Raw genomic sequence first — 15,957 nt, 5'->3', positions numbered from 1 at the left:
TATATACAGGAGGAATAGAGAAAACTCTGCCCCACATCCTTGTGCTCGTGTCATTTAAAGAAATAAATCAAATCAGGTAGTAATAAAAATCAGCCAGTGAATCCACACTCCCACTTACGTTCTGCTGACCTAATCCTCCCGTTTGTGTTATGAACTAAATGAATAGCCTGGTTCTAGTTGTAAATGTGTTTTATAAGACAAAGGTTCTTTTTGTACAGTTTCTTGGAAGCTGTGTCACGCCCAGCCCTGCTCAGCAGATCCTGCTGCAGTGCTTCAAGTACTGTGGTTTTCTGAAAAGCACAGGCGGGATTTTGCTGATGGCATCTCGGCCTCACAGCCACTCTATGGTGAGAAGCGGGGACTAGCCCTTCTGCCCTCCAGGATAATTGAAGCAGCGCGTGCACCGCTGCTCATCATTAATGTTGGAGACCAGGAGCTGCCTTCACCCTGAGCATGGGACTCATTCAACCTCTCCATATCTGATGTGCAAGATGGAAGCCAACCATTTGCGAGATAGGAAAATGCTCAAAAAGGAAGCAATACACACTGGTTCTGGGAGCTCTGCAGCAAAAGAAATTAATAGTACTGGTCTTGTCAGTAGAGGATGTTGTTCATCCTACCTCCCAGCTTCTTCTTCTGGTCCCTGCCGAACAACAAACAGAAAAAAGCAAAACCAAGAGTATCTCCTATCTGAGCCCCTCTCTCAGTTCCTTCACAGAATGTGGATTTTTAGTGGAGACAAGGAGAACCTGGGCCCCAAAGTTTTATGACTATGGAGCCACACTTTGTAACCACCACCAATGGAAGGAGCCGCATCAGGCTGCTGGCCTGGAAAGCCTTGGACTGAACACTCCGAAACAGAAATAAGAGATCACAGGGCGCTGTGGCAAGCAGATCAAAGTGGCGCACAGGGTCAAGGGCTGCCATCTGAGAATGACAGACTGGTCTACAGTAGTGCATTCAATATTTGACAAGGTTTTAACCCCCATTTAAATCAAACAGTTTAGCCCATTTCTGATTCCTGAAACCAAGCAATTTAAAGATACCAGAGTGAAGATAACAATATATGTTCCCCATCTCCGGAGTACTGGGGCATCAATAGATATCGGCAGGTTAAGAGAAGCTGGTAAAGAGGGAGGGGATGACTCAACTCCAGTTCAAAGGCACCAGGGCCTGGCCAATACTTGAAGTGCTCTATTAAATTGTTAGATAAATATTTTAGCCGTGGGCTTCTTCCAAAACACTCTTACAGAACCATTCCCACTTCTTTCTTAAGTTGGTAATTGATATTCCCCTGCTCACTACAGGATATAAGAAACCTCTGAGAAGACAAAAAAGCCTGTCATTTCCTGCCTGCACAGAATGCATTCAGCATCCATTTACTTGCTTGTTCTGAAAGCTCTGCATTCAGGAGTAAGTGTGAATGGTTAAGTAAAAAAGCTGAAATCTTATATCCTTGGCTCACATAAAAGCAGTTTTTCACATTTTCCACAGACGATGCCTTTAACAACCATTTTTATTCCAAAGTTACCATTTCTAATTCCATTCAGAGGACACTTTAATGCAACTGCATACTTTGCTACCATACCATAATGTCTACCTTTCCTCTTATCACAAACAGGCAGAAAAATTAAATCATTTCTGTACTTACCACAGCAATCAGCATTAGACTACCTAATTATAAACACAAAATGGGATGGCACATTAACCTGCCTCTGTGAAGACACTATTTTTTCGTTTTTACATGTTTACCGGTTTTTACCAGCTCTCAGATTTACTCTGGGTCAGGGTTTAATGACAAGGAACAGCAAATATACTCATTAAGTGGGGGTGATGTGGGCACCGCAGTGTTTACACAGGATACGAAGCCTAGCACAGCTATTGCCCTGAACAAGAACACAGGACACAGTGTGATGTGTGTCTTTTCCACACGCACCTCAGCCACTACAACTGAATTCTGGCCTAAAACGTACCTGGTATTTGTTCTAGAAAAGGGTTTCTCTCTAACTAACGGGCTTTGGATCCAGTGGGAATTGGATTCATTTGCTAGTGAACACAAGAGCATTACCTATAGGTTGTTTCAAGTCCAGGATAGGCAGCTGTTATAAGCTGGGAAAGGGCAAGATTCAAATATCCATTAAAGTCCTCTAAAAATTCTTAAGAAAGGTTACCATGAACTTCCCACTGACTCTCTTAGGAGCAAGAGGAATATAACAAAGGAGGTCAATAAATCAAATGCTTAACTAAAAATCTTCACACTGTTAGATTCCATGCAACAGTCTCTTACATTTTTATATTATGTGAAAACATCTGAAGAGCAAAGTTTTATTCCTTCAGAGTCCATCAATTCAAAATTTCTAATCATCCAATTTGGGCTAGATCACTATTATTTGCAGAAAAGACTGCTCAAGCATATTAAGAGCAGAAACAATAAGGAAGATAAGTATGTTTTGCCTACTTAAACCATTTCTCAGAATTGCTATACAAATTATCAGTATGCAAATAGATGCAACTCTTATGAAAGAACCTCATCTCTTCCTTAATTTACTAAAGCAGTTTTGGTAAGACCTCTCCTTGGTACACACACTTAGCAGTTTCAGTTTCTAGGAATAGATGAAAATGACAACTACATTTCTTTAAAAATAATTCCAGAATTAAGATATTGTTCACCCATTCAGAATGCACCCTCCCTCAACTAATTTGAGCTAGGGAAAGCTTACTGCACCTTTCCCTCAATATTAATACTTTGCCAGTACTAATCCTGAAGAGCTGCTATTAGCATACTAATCATTCTGAGAAAGTCTGAACTTCTTTTCAACAAACTGCCACAGGATTTCTGGAACCAGTTCCCTACCAACAACTTGCCAGTACTACACACACACAATTAGCACTCAAGACAACTACTTTTCCTCTTAGCTGTAATACACAGCTGCATTTAATTAGCAGTACCTTAATTCTGAAGGTATAAAATTAAAAGATAAACCATGAAAATAACAATTTAGGTGATATGGGATTATACCACCAGTGATTCATTTTTATGCTTACCAAAGCCATTTAGCTTCTTCTGATTATTTAAAAGATAAGCTAAGAGTGGTTTGAGTATACTCTACATTTCCAAGGACAGAAAAAGGAAGGAAATAATGAAAATTTTATTATACATATAGTGTGGTAAGTAGAACGAGTTTTTAACAAGTCAATTATTATTGCACCATTTTCTTATATTTTATCCTCTTTTTAAGACTTCTTTTTCTCTTTATTCATACAGGACAGATTTCCATCTGGAAACTGAGCATATTATGAAGATGTTTAGTTCCATATAGAGTTTTTTTGTGTGTAGAAGGGGCTACATTTTCATTTATAATGATTTAAATTGGTTGCTAAGTCAATTCCAACAACATAATCTAAAGTTGTTTACTTTGTGGGGGAACATTCAGAAAGTTTTGTTTTTTCCTAAGCAGTAAAGCCAACATGCTATATTTGGAGGCCATGGCAAGAGAGATCTGAGACTATGAAAGAGGTGGCATCTAGGAAAGCCTTAAGAGGGTCAGACTGAAATTATGGCTCAGACATTTTCAGAGGTGCTACTCCACGCTAAAGGAAGGGGGTGAGCAAAGGCCTAAAGTATAAAAGGAAAATGAAAGAGTTTGGTAACTTGGTTAGCTGAAGTAGAAATCTCTTTCTCACACGCCCCCCCCACCCACCCAATTTAATCCTACCTATACTTACCCTGTAAACTAGAGTATTTAAAAATACTTAAAAAAAAATCAGACTGTTTCTAGTTGGAAAATGTCTCTTGAGAAATCTCTTAAACATATTATAGAACATTAACCTGTTTGGAGAGAATGACTATGACTAAACTCTGGAATCAGACAAGGGTAGTCAGCCTCACTTTCCAAGGCCTGAAAGAGAGTGCTGAGGATGAGATCAGATATTTGGTTGAGGTTTGCAGTCCCTGGAACAACTAGAAATAGATGTCTTATCGTGAAACTCCTCCATGAAACAGAGTTAGATTTGAAGATGTTTCATTTATTACAATTAATTGACAGTTTTAAATTTTCTGGCACTGTAAGTATAGTGGGTTGAAGTGGGTACTGCCAAAAATATATGTCTAAGTCCTAACTCCTGGTACCAGTGAATGTGATCTTATTTGGAAATGGGGTCTCTGCAAATGTAACTAAGGTAAGCATCTCAAGATGAGACCACCTTGGAGCTAGAGTGGGCCCTAAATCCAACGGCTGGTGTCCTTATAAGAGAAGGGAGAAGTGGATTTGACACACCTGACAAGAAAACCTATGAAGATGGAGGCAGACTGGACTTATGCTGCCACAGATCAAGGAATGTCAGGAGCCACCAGAAGCTAAAAGAGGACAAAGTCTCCTCTCGTGCCTTCGGAGGGCACTGCCAACACCCTGATTTCAAAGTTCTGAGCTCCAGACTGTGAGAGAATGCATTTCTAATGCTTTAGGCCACTAAGTTTGTGGCAATTTGCTGTGGCAGCCACAGGAATCTAATACAGTAAGTTCAGCAATATTATTACATTTTGGTTTAATGCCATTTGGAAATATTACAGCCTAATGCCGAGAAACTGCAGCTCCCATTTTTTATGGCCAACCCAGGCTATGTCTGCAGAGCCTTCTTGAAAAATACATGTAATCTAGTGAAAAAGCCCAGAATATAACTAAGCTGTGTAACTGTGCACTTTATTACTATATAATACAATCACCCATGGTCCATTAGGTCTGTTCAGACCACAGTAAAAATGTGCAGTCTGCCCTCTATATTTTTTTCCAAAGACAGAAGTGAGCAAGTGGATCTCTGTGAGAGGAACCATACTTGCAAGCACCACAAAGTCACTCAGAATAGAGTAGTCCAGTTGTTCTAGTACCATGTCCTCTTAACAGTTATGGCTCTTCAGTTCCATTACAAAAATGTGCAGGCCTTCTTTATGACCATTTCCAAAAATTAAATCAATAAACATTAAAAAAAATTCCACTAGCATCAGCCATACATGTATTTAAGTGGGTTTATTTAAATATGTTACCTTTGCTGGCCACAGCAGTCTTTCAAAAATGCATTATCAATGCATGCCAACATCACTGTTTATGACAAACAACAAAAAACCTGTATTAATTTCAAGCTCCATTAGAAAATGAAGGAAATACAATCAATGTTTACCAAACAGAAAAGGACAACCTATTCATGGGAAAATGCCTTTCCAAGCTTATAGGTAATGCAAACAATGGATGGTACAAAGTCTTGGACAGCACCTGTCAAAGGATCCTTCAGCATTTCCTTTTATGAATTTATAAGCTGACATAATAAATTCACTCTGACTGATACTCAGTGGGATTAGGGTACGTTCTCATGTCAAAAACTGCACTGATTGGAAAACAAAAGCTCATACACAAAAATCGATCAGATTTATGTTATGTGAATTATATTTCAGTAAAGCTGGTAAAAATAAATGAGAAAAAAAAACGTCCATCAGAAAGTATATCTGGGGCTTCCCTGGTGGCGCAGTGGTTCAGAGTCCGCCTGCCGATGCAGGGGATGCGGGTTCGTGCCCCAGTCCAGGAAGATACCACATGCCGCGGAGCGGCTGGGCCCGTTGAGTCATGGCTGCTGAGCCTGCGCATCCGGAGCTTGTGCTCCGCAGTGGGAGAGGCCACAACAGTGAGAGGCCCGCGTATTGGGAAAAAAAAAAAAAGTATATCTGGCCTTTTTAAAAACAAAAAATTGAAAATATCCAAATTAACTCTTCCTGGACAACTAACACATTAAGAGAAGAATTAAAAGGAGGACCACTCCATGCTAAGGGCGAAAGCTGGCTTGGCTCCTATATTTGACTACTACACAGGAAGTCAGGGAAGGACATGATATTACTATGTGTACAGGAAGTTTAGGCATAGATCAGCTGAGCCACACAATACAATCACTAGAGCTATCTCAGATTAGGCCAAAGACTCAGCCCTTTAGAAGTTAAATTTTCTCCTTTAAGCCTTTGCTGGCAAGAAGATGAAGTCAATAGAGGATTTTATTTTGAAACTAGTTAGTCTTAAATCTTTACTTCAGGTCTAGATGATCAATTCCCAATTAATCAAAACTTACCTTGGAGTGACCATTTCACATTTTTTAAGCTATTCCAGAAAAGCTCAACTGAGAGGTAAAATTTTGAAATGGAGGCATCCTTCCTCTCAAAGACTTCCCAGTGGTGCAGGACCAAAACTCTTAGCCGTGCTCATTCCAAATTAAGAAACTCTCTTTGATGTGACCAAGCATGCATTGCTAGGAAGCCACCTAATGGGGCTATTGAAGGACGGTGTTCATGCATAAAGTAGAAGGTTAGAATAAATGATCATTCTGACTCAATACATTTATAAACCTGTCATTAATATCTCAAAGCAAAAAATGTTGTACCACATCAGTTGGAATTCATGAAGTGCATCACTAAATGTTGCTGGGTATTCCAAATATGTATTACAAATATGCCAAAGAAAATCTAAAACACAGTTTTTAAAATAAACAACTTATTTGGCATTTTAAACATTAAACACAATGCAAACAAACAAATAACCTTTCAGCAAATGTCATTTCTTTCCACACTATTAGGAATACTTCCGCACATATATGGTGATTATTCAAATTATCTGAGCTGTATCTCATTCACTCACCTGTTATGGGAGTAAGTATTTGTTTCTAGGGCATCAAGCAGTTGAAATAGAAGGTGGGGAGAGCAACAGCTAAAACTTTAAAAAAAAAAAAAGAGGCAAGTATACATGCCATTTTAAGATTACATGGAAAGGGCTTCCCTGGTGGCACAGTGGTTGAGAATCATCCGCTTGCCAATGCAGGGGACACGGGTTCCAGCCCTGGTCTGGGAAGATCCCACGTGCCGTGGAGCAACTAAGCCCGTGCACCACAACTACTGAGCCTGTGCTCTAGAGCCCATGAGCCACAACTACTGAGCCTGCGTGCTGCAACTACTGAAGCCAGCGTGCCTAGAGTCCGTGCTCCGCAACAAGAGAACCCACCACAATGAGAAGCCCGCGCACCGCAATGGCGAGTAGCTCCTGCTCGCAGCAACTAGAGAAAACCCACGCACAGTAATGAAGACCCAATGCAGCTAAAAATAAATAAATTAATTTTTTAAAAAAAAGATTGCACGGAAATAAGAAGGCATCTATAAGGTGACAGGCAAATATAATTTAGTATATAAAACTGGAAAAAACTGGATTTTCATACTCTGGGAACATATCAATAACAGGGAAAATAATGAATATCTATAGTTACTGAACTCTCAACTCAAAGTTGAGGGTTTTAGGTTTCTCAAGTGGAATAAATGCAGTAGAATTATGGCCATTACTGTAGATGGATTAAAACAGTTCTCAGAAGGGTGGGGTAAAGAGTATTAATTCAAATTGAGCCCAAATAATAAATAACAGATTCATCTGTACTAGGATTTGCCTTTGTAGGACCTGCATCCTTTCATCTCAAAGGTAAATCGACGATAAAAATGGTATCCCACTATCCCTTCACTCTAACACAAGTCAGTGTTCCAATATCTCAGAACTAAATGGATCACGGGACTTCCCTGGTGGTCCAGCGGGTAAGACTCTGTGCTCCCAATGCAGGGGGCCTGGGTTCAATCCCTGGTTGGGGTACTAGATCCCACATGCATGCCACAACTAAGAGTCCATGTGCCACAACTAAAGAATCTGCATGCCATTGTTAAGACCTGGTGCAGCCTGAAGGAATGAATGAATGAATAAATGAATAAACAAATATTTTAAAAAAACCAAACAACTAAATGGATCACAAGATTTTTCCTTAACAATTTTAAACACACACACACACACACACACACACACACACACACACACACAAAAACCAGTTTCTAATTAGATTAAAATAGCAATCAATTGTGCCAGTGGCATGCTAGGTTAAATGAGACAGGAGTGCTCTATTAGACCATTTCCTGGTGCCACTAATGAAGCCAAATACTTCCTAGAAATCGATGAGTAGGTTTCAGTAAATAGTAAAGCTATTTAGTTTCCCCAGCTCTTTGCCAAGCCACACAAGCAAGATGTAGAAAAGAAATGTGGAAGACGAATAGTAAAATTATTTGAGATCTAGCAAAGAAAGCAAGAGAAACTTACAACTAATGTCTCCGTGCCTTGGATTAAGCCCAAAGAAGGAAGAGAAATCTGTGCTCATAATTACAATAATTTAAAAAGTGCAGGTCGGAAATGCTTTCCTAAATTCAGCCTTACAGAGCACTCTGAAAATAATCCAATGTTCCTCCAAAGCTGAGCCTCCCATTCTCTTAATATCTGAGGAAGAAGAGAATTAACAAAGAAATGTGGTATTCCTAAACCTGCTGGTGAACAAAAGGCCAGGGCCTTCAGCCTGGGTTGCATGCTCAGGGTTGCACCTGCACCAGTCCTGGTACCTGGCAGCCCTTACCTGAATGTCTGTGTCCTTCACAGGCTCAAGAGGCTCAAAGGTGGTGGCTGCACTCAGACTCTCCAATCGCTGGGAGATGTGGGATATGTCAAGTCCCCGAGACCCGAGGAGAACTGACCTATATGAGGATATAGGGCAGGGAGAAAAAAGTAGAATTAGAACATCTAATATGCTTCCTAAAATACTAGAGAGTATTTTTAGTATGAAACTAAAACTTCTTATATACTGCCCAAACACTTTTGTATGGTTGTTTCATACCTTTCCAAAAAGATCTACCACCTGGGATAACAGACACAACGTTGCATTTGGTAGTAAGAGAGAGTTCTGATCATGCCTAAATTAGAGTGAGGGACCTGTCTAGATAAATTGATAGCATATCAATAAAATTACAGGCTAGACTGCTCCAAACACTTTATAGTGAAGAAAATCGTGAGGTAGATATTATTCTCAATCCATCCCCGTTTTACAGATGGGGGAACCAATGTGCAAAGAGGTTAACCAACTTATCAAAAGTCACAGAGCCAGGAAACAGCAGAGCCAGGTCACCAAGCTCCACAGCACAAACTCTTAACCACCATCCTATATTTACAGCCTCTATAAAGACAGATGTAGTAAACCACAAAATTTTAGAAGCTTCAGGAGAACCTAGTCTAAACTTCATTCATTAAGGAAACTGAAAGTCCTGGGCAATCAATAACTTGCAAAGGGCAGGGAAACCAGAATCCAAGGCCAGTTCTCCAAAGCTTCTCTTCAAAAGCCAAACACCATGTGCAGTACATCTTCAAATTCCCTCTCTGCTGCCCAGTCCAACAGTAGAGGAAGCTGTCACCTGACTAATAAATGCTTTTGAAGAGAGATGGGAACACTACAGCTGGCTTTATGTCTACTCATCTGGAGCAATGTAACAATGGGAGAGCAAAAAAAAAATTATAGATTCTCACTAATATCTAGAACACTCTCTGGAAGAAAGAAACTTAGGGAAATTAATTGTTTAGACTGTTGCTTTTGGATTATGATTTAGTACCCCCAAATCCCATCGACAAAGTCTGTGCTCATTCTTAGTAACTTAGAAGAAGCTAGACCACCTGGTGGCACAAATAACCCTAACACCTACGGGTGTTACACTGAAGATGACCAATTCTGAACTAACATACTTATTGGAAAAAAGAAAAGACTTCTCATGCTTATTTCCATTCTACTTAGTACCACAGGAATAGATAATGTGCACCCAGAGGGCTCCGCACTGTAGATTTTTGTCTCTTCCATGCAGACTGGTCAGCTATGATGCCATCCCTGAGGCTTCCCCTCCAGGCTATCATTTCAAATAGATAATCTTGCCTCTCTCTTCTAACAATCCTTGATGGCTAACTTTCTAGTACAGTGGCTCCCAGTCCTGGTTGCACATTAGAATCGTCTAGACAACTTTCCTCCCAATGATTCTGATTAGTGTTGGGTAAGCCTGGAGCACGGGTATCAGTATTAGGCTCTCCTTCCCTTTTTTATAACAGCTTTACTGAGATATTATTAACATATCATACAATTCACCCATTTAAAGTATAGAATTCCATGGGTTTTAGTATATTCACAGAGTTGTACAACGATCGCCACAATCTATTTTAGAATATTTTCATCACCCCTCCCTGCCAAAATTTCCCCCACTCCATAAGCAGTCATGGGAATGTATCAATAAAATGCTCATGTCTCCACAAGTCTCCCCCTAGCCACTAATTTATTTTCTGTCTCTATAAATTTGCCTACTCTGGACATTTTCTATAAATGGAATCATACAATGTGTGGTCTTTCATGACTGGTTTCTTTCACTGAGAATAACGTTTTCAAGGTTCATCCATGTTGTAGTATGTATCAGTACTTCATTTCTTTTTATTACTGAATAGTACTCCATCATATGGATAAGCTATATTTTATATTAATGAACATATCATCATTCGAAGGACATTTGGGTTGTTTCCACTTTTTGGTTATTATAAAAAATGCTGCCATGAACATTCATGTGCGAGTTTTTGTGTGAACGTATGTTATCATTTCTCTTGGGTATACACCTCGGAGTGGAACTGCTAGATTATATACTGACTCCCTGTTTAACCTTCTGAAGAACTGCTAGACTATTTTCCAAAGCAGCTACACTATTTTACATTCCCATGAGCAATGTACAAGGTTTCTAATTTTTTCCACACTCTTGCCAATACCTGTTACTACCTTTTTGATTATAGCCATTTTAGCCAATTCCTTTTTAAACTATTATAGAAAAAAATCTTAATATGAAATTAAAATAATAAACCCTGTACCTATCACCCAGCTTCAAAAACTAGCATGTCGTCGCAAACTATTTTCATCCACATCCCTACCTACTTTCCTCTCTCTACCACCCAGATTATTTCGAAATAAATCCAAAATATTCTCTTAATTATTTCATAACATTAAAATGTGTTTGTGTGAATGGAATACAAGTAAGTTCTCTACCTGCAAATAATTGATATGCCTCCAAATGTCTTTTAATCTTTGAGTTGTCCCTCCATCTCATTTTTTTTTTTTTTCTTACAATTTCTTTGTTGGAGACTCTAGATTATTTGTTCCATAGAGCAGTGCTACTCAAACTTGAAATGTGCATGTGAATCACCTGGGAAGCTTGTTAATAAGCATATTCCGTTTCAGCAGGTCTGGGATAGGGCCTGAGGGTCTCCATTTCTAAAAAGTTCACAGCTGATGCTTATGCTGTGGATCTATGGACCAGACTCAAAGTAGCAAGGATGTAGTTTCCCACATAACAGGTTTTACTGATTGCAACCCCATGATGTAATTTAACATGTTCCTACAGCCTCTCCTATCCAATTTCCTGTAAATTGAAAGTAAGTGCTAATGGTTTGATCAGATTCAGGTGGCATTTTTTTTTTTTGGTTCAATTACTTCAGACTTTTATCAAGAGGTATGTAATATCTCATTACCTCTTTTTGGAATGTTACCAGACACTGATGATCATTGCTTAGATGCATTAATTCCTTAGAGGTTGCAAAATGGTGGTATTCTGTCTCTATTAGCTGGAATATTTCCCCTCAGAGACACTCTTCATCAACTACGTGGTTACTCTGAATAATGAGTTGATTCTCTAGCATTCTCCAAAGGTGACTGATGAGTTTTGCTTTAGTATCATTATGTACTCATGAATTTAAACATATTTGATGTATTTCAATCCACTGCAGTTATTATCCTTATCATGCTCAAAATCATCTCATCTTTGGCCAGTAGAAGCCTTTTCAAGTTGGTTTCTGAGTTCTTTTGACATGACTCAAGTTGACCTACATAACTTCCTTGCCATCTGGTATGACAAGACAAGTTCATCTTGCCCCAGACCTGGAATCGGTCAACTCTCCAAAGAGCCCCAGTTACTTTTTATTAAGAAATGGATTTTTAGAGACCACTATCTGGGCACTAAGATGTGCTCATTGCTACACTGTTTCTAAGCCTTTCAGTAGGCAGAGCTATAGAGTTTTTACTTTTGTTTCAGTTTCCTTAAGATAAATTACATCATGAGTTCATACTGACACTTCCAATTCAAAATCAAAAACGTAAAGTTTGGGGTTAACCTCATAGATTTTCTATCTGTATCTCCTTTCTCTCATACCCGAAGTCCTAGTTCTCACCATCACCACCGTAACTACTTATTTGCTTTATCCTACACTATACACACAATAGTCTCAAAACAGCAGTATCAATCCCTCTACCAACAATATCATTATTGAAGACCGATTAAGATATTACTTGGAAATGTTCCTCTCTGAATGACTATGTCACCAACTGAATGAGCATTCATTTTCCTTCTTTAGGAATTCCTTTTTTTAAATTTAGTTTTGTTTTATAATTACACAAAATATTTATACAATTCCAAAGTCAAATCTATAAAAAAGTCCATCTTCACCTTATTTTTTCCCTTTTCCTATAGGTAACCCTTTGTTTCTTTACACCATTTATATTAATCACAACTTTTTTTTTTTTTTTTTTTGGTGGTACACAAGCCTCTCACTGTTGTGGCCTCTCCCGTTGCAGAGCACAGGCTCCAGACGCGCAGGCTCAGCAGCCATGGCTCACGGGCCCAGCCGCTCCGCAGCATGTGGGATCCTCCCGGACTGGGGCACGAACCCGCGTCCCCTGCATCGGCAGGCAGACTCTCAACCACTGCGCCAACCAGGAAAGCCCTAATCACACCTTTTAATTTCCTGTATTTGTTGCTTTGACATCTGGGGCCTTGCTGGCACTGGAGCGACTGCCTCTCCCAGAGTTAGCTAATTCCTAGAGGCCTGTAAGCACATATAAGAACATATGCACACTAATCAATCCAGAGCCCATACCTCAACCACCTCCTTCAATGGGTCACCATTCCCCGCCCTAATTATCTCAGGGTGAGGTACCAGACAACTAGAGACAGCGCCTTTACCCTAGAGCCCACTGAGGCTATTCAAACTAGCCAATCCTAAGCCTGCTCACCCTGCCTTCCCAGAGAAACCTCAGTAAAGGCTCTTGCTTCCTCTGCCCCCGACTGACCTCAGTGATCCCTCAGTGGCCCTGCATGGCATGCCCTGCCTCCTGTTTCTAGAGAAATGTGAGTAGAGGGCTTCCCTGGTGGCGCAGTGGTTAAGAATCTGCCTGCCAATGCAGGAGACACGGGTTCGAGCCCTGGTCCGGGAAGATCCCACATGCCGCGGAGCAACTAAGCCCGTGCGCCACAACTACTGAGCCTGCGCTCTAGAGCCCGAGCTCTGCAATAAGAGTAGCCACCGCAATGAGAAGCACATGCACCGCAACGAAGAGTAGCCCCCGCTTGCATCAGCTAGAGGAAGCCCGCACACAGCCATGAAGACCCAACGCAGCCAAAAAAAGAAAAAAAAGAAATGTGAGTAGAAACTTCTTCCTTCATGACAGTCATGTCATATCCATGTTTGCATGTCTTACCATACCTGATTATAGTAAATCTCAGCTATTTTTAAACACCTTCCTTCTTTTTTTATTAGCAGTTAGGTATAGAAGTTTGTGTTACGTACTTTTTAAAAACAGCTTTATTGAGCTGTAATTCACATACTATACAATCACCCACTTAAAACGTATAATTCATAGATACATTTATAAATGAATCACTTTGTTGTACACCTGAAACTAACACAACATTGTTAATCAACTATAGTCCAATATAAAATAAAAATTAAAAAGAATTTAAAAAAATGGCAGAATGTTGATATGATAGGTGATGGGTACCTGGGAGTTTATTATACTGTTTTCTCTACTATTGTGTATGTTTTAATATTTCCATAATAAAAGTGTTAAAAGTGCAATAAGAGGGGAAAAAAAGAATCTCAAAAAAATAAAAGTATAATTCAGTGGGTTTTAGTATAGCCACAGATTTGTGCAACCACCACTACAATCGATTTTAGAATATTTTCATCACCCAGAAAAGAAACCACCCTACCCACCAGCAGTCACTCCCTATGTCCCCTAATCTACCCACTCCCTTGGCAACCTCTAATCTACTTTCTGTTTCTACAGATTTGCCTATTCTGGACATTTTCTATAAATGGAACTATACAATATGTAGTCTTTTGTGACTGGCTTCTTTCACTTAGCATAATGTTTTCAAGGTTCATCCATGTTGGAGCATGTATTAGTAGTTCATTCTTTATTGCTAAATAGTATTCCATTATATGGATATGCCACTTTTATTTATCAATTCATCAGCTGTTAGACATTTCGATTGTTTCTACTTTTTGGTGATTATGAGTAATGCTGCTATGAACGCTCATGTACAGGTTTTTGTGTGGACAACCGTTTTCATTCCTCCTGGGTATAAACCTGGGAGTGGAACTGCTCAGTCATATGTTAACTCTATATTTAACCTTTTGAGAAACTGCTGGATGTTTTCCAAAGTGGCTGCACCACTTTACATTCCTACTGACAGTTTACGAGGGTTTCAATATTTTCCACATTCTCACCAACATTTGTTATTATCCGTCTTTTTTGATTACAGCCATCCTAGTGGGGGTGAGGTGGTATCTTATCGCGGTTTTGATTTGCATTTCCCTGATGGTTAGTGATGTTGAGCATCTTTTCATTTGCTTATTGGACATTAATATACCTCCTTTGGAGAAATGCCTATTCAGATCTTTTGCTCATTTTAAAATTGGGTTGTCTTTTGGTCCAGCCACTAAGTAAAACAATATGGCGGCTTCTCAAAAAACTAAAAATAGAACTACTATATAATCCAGCAATTCCACTCTGGGGTATGTACTTGGCAAAAATGAAAACACTAAACCAAAAAGATACATGCATCCAATGTTCACAGCAGCACTATTTACAATAGCCAAGATATGAAAACAACCCAAGTGCCCATCCATAGATGATAAAGAAGATGTGATACACACATATGGTGGACTGTTACTCAGCCATAAAAAAGAATGAGGGACTTCCCTGGTGGCGCAGTGGTTAAGAATCCACCTGCCAACGCAGGGGACACAGGTTTGATCCCTGGTCCAGGAAGATCCCACATGCCACAGAGCAACTAAGCCCATGAGCTGCAACTACTGAGCCTGCGCTCTAGAGCCCGTGAGCCACAACTACTGAGCCCACACGCCACAACTACTGAAGCCCACATGCCCTAGATCCCACACGCCACAACTACTGAAGCTCGTGTGCCTAGAGCTCGTGTTCCACAATAAGAGAAGCCACCAAAATTAGAAGCCCACGCACTGCAACGAAGAGTAGCACCCGCTCACAACAGGTAGAGAAAGCCCCTGCAGCAACAAAGACCCAATGCAGCCAAAAACAAACAAAAAAGAATGAAAATCTGCCATTTGCAGCAATGTGGATGGGCTGAGAGAACATTACGCTTAATGAAATAAGTCAGACAGAGAAAAACAAATACTGTATGATATCACTTACAAGTGGAATCTAAAAAATAATGCAAACCAACATATACGCAAAACAGAAACAGACTCACAGATATAGAAAACAAACTAATGGTTACCAAAAGGGGGAGGGAAAGGGGGAGGGGTAAATTAGGGGTATGGGATTAAGAGATACAAACTACTATATATAAAATAGATAAGCAACAAGGATATATTGTATAGCACAGGGAATTATTATATCCATTATCTTGTGACAACTTTTAACGGACTATAATCCGTAAAAATATTGAATCACAATGCTGTACACCTGAAACTAATATAATATTGTAAATCAACTATACTTCAAAACAAATTGGGTTGTCTTTTTATTATTGAGTTGTAAGTTTTTAATATGTTCTGGGTATAAGCCCCTTATTCAACATATATTGTAATATGCAAATATTTTCTCCCCATTCTATGGGTTGTTTTCTCTCCTGATAGCGTCCTTTAAAACACAAAAGTTTTTTAATTTTGATGAAGTTCAGTTTATCTATTTTTGATTCTGTCACTTATGCTTTTGGTTTCACATCCAAGAAGGTCAGAAGAT

At 39.5% G+C, this 15,957-nt stretch overlaps 1 protein-coding gene across 1 annotated transcript in view; it reads right to left on the bottom strand.

Moving 5' to 3' along the window:
- Positions 1-15,957, bottom strand: part of NUP93 (nucleoporin 93) — a 105,843-nt gene that overhangs the window by 68,106 nt on the left and 21,780 nt on the right. Inside the window, exon 3 of the mRNA XM_065898489.1 lies at positions 8,464-8,581. Within this exon, the coding sequence (XP_065754561.1) occupies positions 8,464-8,581 (118 nt within the window). The remainder of the gene's footprint in view (positions 1-8,463; positions 8,582-15,957) is intronic.

Source organism: Phocoena phocoena, chromosome 20, assembly GCF_963924675.1.
Source record: "Phocoena phocoena chromosome 20, mPhoPho1.1, whole genome shotgun sequence".
NCBI lineage: Eukaryota > Metazoa > Chordata > Mammalia > Artiodactyla > Phocoenidae > Phocoena > Phocoena phocoena.
The sequence above is the reverse complement of the archived record's forward strand: the minus strand, read 5'-3'. Positions and strand labels throughout refer to the sequence as shown.